Source organism: Eschrichtius robustus, unplaced genomic scaffold (assembly GCF_028021215.1).
Source record: "Eschrichtius robustus isolate mEscRob2 unplaced genomic scaffold, mEscRob2.pri scaffold_631, whole genome shotgun sequence".
Taxonomy (NCBI): Eukaryota; Metazoa; Chordata; class Mammalia; order Artiodactyla; family Eschrichtiidae; genus Eschrichtius; species Eschrichtius robustus.
Window position 1 is genome coordinate 157,479 of NW_027175508.1, and position 8,652 is coordinate 166,130.

Consider the following 8,652-nt stretch of genomic DNA (forward strand, 5'->3'; position numbering starts at 1 on the left):
GGGTAATCGACGGTGCGCTGGCGCGCGTGCGCAGACGTCCTGCAGGGGTGTCTGCGCAGGCACAATTGCGCAGGGCGTCTACTCACGCGCCCGTGCGCACGGCGATTACCCACGAGCATCTGCACAGGCGCGTTTGCGCACGGACCTCTGCACACGCGCCCGTGCGCACCGTCGATTACCCAAGAGCGTCTGCGCAGGCGCGATTGCGCACGGCCTCTGCGCACGCGCGCCTCCGCAGACGCGCGTGCGCAGGCGCAGTCCACTTGCGCACCGAGCCGCGCACGAGCAGTAACGGTTGGATGGTGGCGTTGGTAACTTTTGTGGTTCCCATCGTGGGTGACAAAACCTTGCTGGTGTGGGAGCTGAGCTCTAGACCCACGGCCGAGGCCTTGCAAGTGAGCCGAGCCGGGGCGGAGGGAGGGGTGGAGGAAGCCACCTCGCGCCTCAGTAACTGGGCGCCCTGGGGTACTGCTTCAGCACCTCATCTGCCTGTGGTCTCCGCTGAGAGGAATCTTAGTTCTAGAGCCGACCTGAGCAGTCAGCTCGCCCCCACAGATTTTTGAGAGAGGGTTCCCAACAGCCGGCATTGCCTCCTAATGCTTCTCAAAGCTTAGGATTTCAGAGGGAAACTTGTTGCTGAAATGAGAAGTGTTTGGAGTTGCAGGCTCACCACAGTTGCCTGCGGCGAAGGGCTGGGGGAATAGAAGGGAACGGGCGGTTTGGCTTCCTGGGCGTGAAATTTCCTGCACTTACTTAGCATGGGACCACCCTACAGCATTCTCTGTTCACAGTCTTCTCCCAGTTTGGCCTTCAGTATTCGGTCCGAGTCTTCCCAAATGCAGCAGTGGCCGGTCCTGTGTTCTATGCCATCATCACGGTTTATTCAGCAAGGGAGGCCCACAGAGCCCAAAAGGCATGCGACCAGAAGCAGCTTTTTCAGACATCTCCAGTGAAGGTGGGTCCAAATGTGGAATTCCTCGCTCTACTGGGATGAAGTGCTGAATTGAAAACTAATAGGCCATCGGGAATTCCCTGGCGGTCCAGTGGTTAGGACTCTGCACTTTCACTGCTGAGGGCCCGGGTTCAATCCCTGGTCCGGGAACTAAGATCCCGGGGGTGGGGGGTGGGGGGAAGGCCAGCGTTTGTACAGCACTGTGGTGTACAGAATGCTCTGAGATGCACTGCTCCACTGATCCCCCAGTTCCCCAGTTCTTTCTTTTTTTTTTTTAGATGAAGAAACTCGAACTCAGGATGGTTAAGTGACTTACTTAAGGTTCATGACAGTAAATGTGGAAACTAGAGGCCAAACCCAAACTTCACTGATGTTAAACACCATGTCAGTTTATGCTGCCCCTTAACTTAAGAAATCTTCACAAGAGTCTTCCTTATATTTACTTTTATGTGGATTTTAAATCTGTGAGGTTGACAAATTGTTTTTTAAATTAATTAATTAATTTATTTATTTATTTTTGGCTGTGTTGGGTCTCGTTGCTGCGCGCCGGCTTTGTCTAGTGGCGGCGAGCAGGGGTTGCTCTTCGTTGCGGTGCGTGGGCTTCTCATCGCGATGGCTTCTCTTGCTGCGGAGCACGGGTTCTAGGCACGCGGGCTTCAGTAGTTGTGGCTCACGGGCTCTAGAGCACAGGCTCAGTAGTTGTGGCACACGGGCTTAGTTGCTCTGCGGCATGTGGGATCTTCCCGTACCAGGGATCGAACCCATGTCCCCTGCATTGGCAGGCGGACTCTTAACCACTGTGCCACCCGAGAAGTCCCGAGCTTGACAAACTTTTGTCAGATGTAACATAAAGGAGCCTTCGTCATCATCATCACTCTGAAACTGCCTATTCAGAACTCCCTTCAGATTCCAGAAAATGGTTAAAATATTCTTTAATGCATTGTAGAAACTTTATTCCATACTAACATGCCATCCAATTTTACTTCCCCAGAATTAACATTTCATTATGTGCCTCCATTCAGCCACCATTCCTTTTTCAAGGACCTTTTCAATTCCTCTGAATAAGTGAGTGAGGCTTCGATTTCCCAGACCTTTCACTTTATAATTGTGTGTCTTCTCTGATTGACTTCTTGCTCTGGCTACTTCCTACTGACCTTGCTGCCTATTCTCACCCATATTTCTTTACTCACTGATTTCACCTTTATTGAATCTGAGAACTCTCCTCCGATGTGACTCCAGGTACACTACCTCCCACTTCTGTACCCTGTTTAACACCCTCTTCAATCCTGGCTGTACTCCCTGGTATTGAAATGATTTCATGTCAGACATTCTTTAATTTGCAGACCCTGCGACCATTTCACATAACCACTCAGATATTACGGATGGTCCTGGAAAGATTATGAGACAGTTACTTGGTATCAGTTGTGAGTAATGAGTTCTTTTCTTACATTGGACATTAAGACCATTCCATAAGCTTAGGTTCTGAGATTTTCACAGCATAAAGCCCGTCACTGATAGAGTAATGACGAAAATGTTCTACAAGTCACTATAGAGTTGAGAGGAAAGGGCATTCGTATTAGATTTCTTTATTTAATGCAGAGCCTTAGTTTACTACCCACACCCCCGAAATTGTTACCTACTTTAATTATGCGTTCTCTTTAAATTTTATTTATCTATTTATTTGGTTGCACCGGGTCTTAGTTGCAGCAGGCGGGCTCCTTAGTTGTGGCTCAAGGGCTCCCCAGTTGCAGCAGGCAGGCTCCTTTAGTTGTGGCTCGCAGGCTCCTTAACTGTGGCGTGCGAACTCTTAGTTGCAGCATGCACGTGAGACCTAGTTCCCTGACCAGGGATCGAACCCGGGCCCCCTGCATTGGGAGCACGGGGTCTTAACCACTGCACCAGCAGGCAAGTTCCAATTATGTCTTCTTTTATTCATTAGCAGGTATACATACTTCTTATCTTTTTTCCCGTGTATTTTTTATAAATACAGACAAGAGAATAACATCTTCAAATAAAATGAAGGAAAGGCCTAATGTATCTGAGTTTTTCTCAGTAGCACGAAGGGAAATGTTTGCCAGCAAGAACTGTGGCAAGGTTATCCCAGATGTCAACTGTCTCTACTACCCAGGGGCTCAGAACCCTTCCGAAGCTTCTTAATTGTCCAGGACAGCTCCATTATGACTCACCATACAGGGCCTAGCCTCCCTGTTTTAAATGTTGCGACACTCAACATTTAAATGTTGCGACACTCAACATTTAAAAATTAGTCTTCATTTCTCCTTCCCAGCAGACAGCTTCAGTTGGAGAAAGTAATTTCGTTTTCTTATGTACTCATTCATTCACTCAGTCAACAGACCATCACTCCTGTATTGTATGCCAAGATCTATGCTTGTTTCTGGTAACAAGGAAAGAATAATATATGGTTCCTTCAAGCACTTAAGGAGCTCATAAACTAGTGATGGAGGAAGATGCACAAACAAGTCAATAAAGAATTAACAATGCTTTGACTTTATTTGTATTATTTGAATTTTTATGACTATATTTCTATACTACACCCTGTTCGAAATGGAAATAGACATTTAAGAAAGAACTAGTGATGTAAAAAGATCCACAGTAATATGTAAGTTATTTAGAGAGTTAAGACTGGAAATATTTGCACTCTCAAAGAAGCTTGTTAATGCAGATGAACCTCTAATTCTTTTGGTTGCTTTATTTACATTTATAGAGGTATACGTATTCCCTCTTCTAACAGGGGTTAGTAACTTGGGGAGGGGGTGCTACAGATTAAGGTCCTAATTCAGTGGCAGGTCTATCTTATCTCCTCTTCAGGTCATATTCTCAAGCAGGAGCTACAGGATGAGATGACTAAAACAGTTCACTTCCTTTGCTTACCCCCAGCCCCGTGATAGGCTTCTGCTGGGCTTCCTTGGTTGCTTTCATCATCACTTTTACCACCAGAGGTCAGGGAACCTTCCAGTTAATCAGGGGCCCTGGAAATGATGCAGAAAAGTACTGAATGAAAAATAACTAACATTTATTTAGGGTTCACTGTGAACTCATTGCTTAAAATGTCCTACTTAATCTTTCTTCACAACCACTCTATGAAATTGGTATTGATAAATCTCAGGTATATCCAAAATAAGTCTCTATGTAGGGTTGTGATATTTTTAGGTCTTTTATGTCTTTAGGGTCGTCTCGGCACCAGACATAAGGCGGTTCGACATAATACGCTAGCCCTAAACAGCTCCAGATGCCAAGAATTGGCAAATTACTACTTTGGTTTCAACGGGTGGTCAAAAAGGATCATCAGGGTAAACTCTGTAGATTTTCTGTGACTAACCAGACTCCTTTCAACATTGAACTCCTAGACTTTAGAAAGAAGAATAGAACAGGGCTATGGGGAGGAGATGTCAGAGGCTTCCACATGGAAGTATCTGAGCATTGGCCTGCCACCTAGAATTAGTGATAATCTCAATGACTTGGATGGTGGTGTCCATAATTTCCTCCCGTATTTGTATGGTATATAATAAAAAATAGTTGTCCATATCTAGTCATTCATTTGCAAGTCTCACTTGATTTTGAAGCTATAGCATACCTAAACTATTACCTGGGATTGCTGGAGTTTAGTTTTTATCTCTGACACCAGAATATTTTGAAGTCTAGCCTTTAATTCAAAATCCTAACAGCTTCAGGATCTTTCTAACCTTGAAGAAAGGGAAAATGAAGATATTGTAACACCACTTCAGAAGCAAAGCCTGAAGCTCTTCTGTGCTTTAGAGGTGGTGTTGCCCTCCCACGAGTGCAGGAGTCCTGGAGCTGGCATGGCTGAGGAACCTTTGGATAAGTTGGAGGAAGGTCTGTTTTCCAGTATGTGTGTGTGGGGGGGGGGTGGGGAGGTGAGGAAGCGGGATTTCTCTTTTTTCCTTTCTTTCTGAAACTCAACTTTTCAGATACATCATCACCTGGGCTAAGCAACTAAAGCCCTGGGCAGAATTTTTCTGCCGGACAATATAGGTTTTTATCTTAGGCAATACCTGACAGCACCTTAAACTTCAGATTTTAGAACTGACTGCCTTCCAAGAAGCTTAGGAGGAGGGAAAATTAGTTATTTTTATTTTTATTTTTTGGTTAATAATGTGTTTTGTGCTAAAATAGTCCTTCAAATACACGTCTTCTGGCCTTCAGTTATCCCAACAAAATCATTGTCTGAAGATTGAAATAAACTCTTGTGTAAATGTTCAGTCCTTTGCCTCCTATAGAGGGGCCTGAGCGGAAAAAGTAAATGTAGGTCCCTAGAAAGGGGATTCCGATTGGTACTGAGGTTTTTCCTAGAATCCATGGCACTTGGGCTTAGGGTTTTAAGTCAGAGGCAGGGCTGTTCGCGAATGGAGTGGAGGAGGCTCCACCATCCACCTGAGTGGGTGATGGTTGAGGAGAGGCCAGATCATCTGCACTACCACCAAGTCTATCTCACTGTATGAATCCAGCCCTTTACGCACAGGAGAGCAGGGTCTGTAGCAGTGTAGCCTCAGCTTGTCCATTTGAAATCTGTGAGTAACATGAGATTTGTGCCACGTTCTTGGTTTGCATTTCCCGTCGAGTATTTTAGGAACTTCCAGAATAGATCTGAGCAGTAAAAGTGTGCCATGCCAGGGTATACCTACAACAGAGACATTCAACCGTAGCCCAGTGTTGTGCCTGCCCTTAATCACGAAGATAATGATCTAAGAATGACAGATGCATTTTTAGTTTTAAACACATAACCTAGAAATCAGTTATTCAGATAGGCATTTTAAATTCATCTGTTTGGGTTGGATTTAGGGTCATTATCATTCCTTATGAAAAGGAAGGTAACGCAGAAGCTTGCTATTCAGAAGGCTATGACAGATGCATTCCGGAAACTGCTGATTGTGGTTTTAGGTAAGACCTTTTTGATTGTCCTTGAAGTGCTTCGGTTTCAGTGAGCAAATCAACTTATTTGAAAAGTTAATTGGATGAAAATAATGGTTATCTAAAACATTACATATTCTTTCATTCACCAGATGCTTTCACAGCAGCAGTCTTAAATTTGTTCTTTGTGGCATTTATGAGAAAAACGACAGCAACTATTATCGTCCCCAGTGTTTAGATGTAGAATGACTTGCCTCAGTTCATACAGAAAGTGTTTGATCCAGTTCTTCCTCAATTGCTTGCTTATCATACAGAATAGTGTAGTGATGATAAGCCTTGGACACCTGTGTTTGAGTCCTAACTTTGTCTCTTAGGTTTTGTTGTTGTTGTTGTTGCAATTTTAGGTTTTCCTAGCCAGGGACATTTGAAGGTATTTAATATCTCTAAGCTGCAATTTCTTTATCGGCAAATAGGGTTAGTAATTCAGCTTATCACCTAATGGGGGATATTGTAAGAGGAAATGAGATGATGAATGTCAAAAGCTTAGAACTATGCCTGAAACATAGTAAGCAGACAAAATGTATTGACTATTATTATTGTCGTTGTTTTCTTGTTGAAGAGTTTATTAGATTATGTTATTGGAATCAGCTTAATTTCAGTTTTCATTTCTGATATATTGGGTGAATATGATTCTTATATAATAATCGGCTACGTTTTTGTGAGCCTTGAAAGGGGTCATGCTATTGAACAGCGTTGATTGTGTTCCCTATCGAGTTATACAGCGGTGAGAATGTCACAGGCTGTGCCCAAAGGAGACTTTATGATTAGTAGATTCCCGGAACAGAATTGCTCCTCTGCTTCACAGCCCTGCAGGCGTAGAGACTGAGGAATCCTAGCTAAGTTGTCAGAGACCTTATTTGCTTGCAAGAGTTGACCGTGGCTTGGTCTTGGCCTTCCAGCCTGGGCCGTCCTTCCAGTGAAGTTTGACTTCCCTGGTCATCAGGCAGAATCTCCATCAGCTGTCAACTCTGGGTAACAACCTTTAAGAACCAAACTAAATGTCTGGGTTGTTTGTCCCTAATATGCAAAGGTATTGCTTATATGTACTCAAAACTCCTTAGACCGAAAAGCCTGGTGGCTCTAGCTTGCCTTGAGGAAAGCTGTATTGTCCAAAAGGTACATGGGCCAGTTTCTGCCAGTAGAGTGTTGAAATGCTCTCTCTCTCTCTCTCTGTCTCTCTCTCTCCTCTCTCTCTGTCTCCAAAGCTTTGTTCATTGTATCTGGTAGAATTTTGGTCCCAAGGAGTAAGCACTTGCTTTGCTTCTGATATGAAGTATCTATTATAGTCCAGTGGTATCTATCCCAGGTTTGAACTCACTTTGACCCCCACCTAATGCCTTCCTCTTTAATTGTATTGTGATTGAACATTTTTGTTTCCACAGCTTTTAATTTCTATGTCATTATTCCTTAGTTCTTATTTCTAAGATCATAAAGGTTTTTGAACCAAAGTTGATACTTCTTATATACTTTTTCACAAATAATTATGATAAAGACTGAAGTGTCAGATGAGGGCACTTCTAGCTTGAAAGTGCTCTCATTTTCTGCTTTTAGAAATCAAAAGAATGTCTAATTATTGGGTGCTACCATTGTATACAGGAAGTTTTAGAACAAGAAAACTTCTGAACTGATCCTTGTTAACTTTATTTCAGAAAGTGGTAAAATAGCTGTGGCATATAGACCCTGTGAAGAGGTCACAGATGCTAGAACCGAAGAGGAACTACAGGATTTAATTCAAGTATGTGGAGATAAAAACTCAAGGGGTACACAGCCAGTGTAGCCGTAATTCAAAACAACCAGCAGGATTTGGAAGACTTTGGCATGTCTACTCAGCTCTGTCTTCCTTCGGAAAATGTGAAACTCTGAAACTGCTTTTGAGGCAGGGCATTTCTAGGACTTTTCCAAGTCCCGAGCCTTGCCTCTGGCCCCTTATTTGAAGTTTGGAGAGCAGGATTGAGGGCCATCAGTGTACGTCTACAGTTGTGGACACAGGAGAAGACACAGGCCTTTTAGCACTCCCCTCAAATAGAATTGCAGGGATTTGGGAACAAAGTAACTATGGCCTTAAGTGTGATTATGCTACAGTGTTTAAAAAGTATTCATGCCTTTCAAGTGAGGTGTATTACCGAGGTCTCAGCATCTCATATATATCTTGTGTTAAATATTTTGCCGAAGAACCTTTCTGTAAACCAATTATATGGATGCCTCGAATTAGGGATTAAGTTGTCAACGTAATTTCCAAAAGAAAACGTTAATGTACTGCATATAGGATTTTTATTAAAAAGGAGCAAAAAATTGTGTTGCATGTCATTGAGAGCTTAATTTGGGGCTAGATTTCTGATTATTTAACTCACCCCAATGTTGCAAAGTTTGTTTTGAAGGGAAGAAAGTAGAGAAAGAAAAGGTGCTTATGTTCTGAAAAATGTAAAAATTTTGAAAGTTTTTCCTGTACAAAATAATTATTTTAATTCAATTTAAATCAGTCAAGGAAACTTCAAACGTATCCATGTCTGGGCTTTAGGAAGTCTAGCTTCCTGTGAAATGTGAGAGGAAAGGATTCCGTGTTGATACTAAAGATTTCGGAAGGCTGATTATAACAACAGATCCATTCCTAAATGAGGCCAATCTTGGAATCAGTTCCATTTAGAAACCATTATGTGCTAGGCACTGGAAATAAGATGAAGCTCCTTCTCTCTGGAGTTTAGGTGTTAAAGGTGTACCAGACAATTAAAAATTTAGCACTAAAATTAAAT

At 42.9% G+C, this 8,652-nt stretch overlaps 1 protein-coding gene across 1 annotated transcript; it reads left to right on the forward strand.

The window, feature by feature from the left end:
* Positions 1–299: 299 nt before the first annotated feature.
* Positions 300–5,916, forward strand: LOC137758011 (RAD52 motif-containing protein 1-like). The gene is made up of 5 exons (XM_068534402.1): positions 300–395; positions 776–955; positions 4,141–4,263; positions 4,639–4,807; positions 5,774–5,916. Exons 1-5 carry the CDS (start codon positions 300–302, stop codon positions 5,914–5,916), a joined length of 711 nt encoding a protein of 236 aa, XP_068390503.1.
* The last annotated feature ends 2,736 nt before the right edge of the window (positions 5,917–8,652 follow it).

Excerpts from the sequence above, each read along its gene's own strand:
- LOC137758011 (XM_068534402.1), top strand. The coding sequence starts at position 300 with ATGGTGGCGTTGGTAACTTTTGTGGTTCCCATCGTGGGTGACAAAACC. Across the intron at positions 956-4,140 it reads TTCAGACATCTCCAGTGAAG|GGTCGTCTCGGCACCAGACA; the intron begins GTGGGTCCAAAT and ends TTATGTCTTTAG. Across the intron at positions 4,264-4,638 it reads GGTCAAAAAGGATCATCAGG|CTTCAGGATCTTTCTAACCT; the intron begins GTAAACTCTGTA and ends AAATCCTAACAG.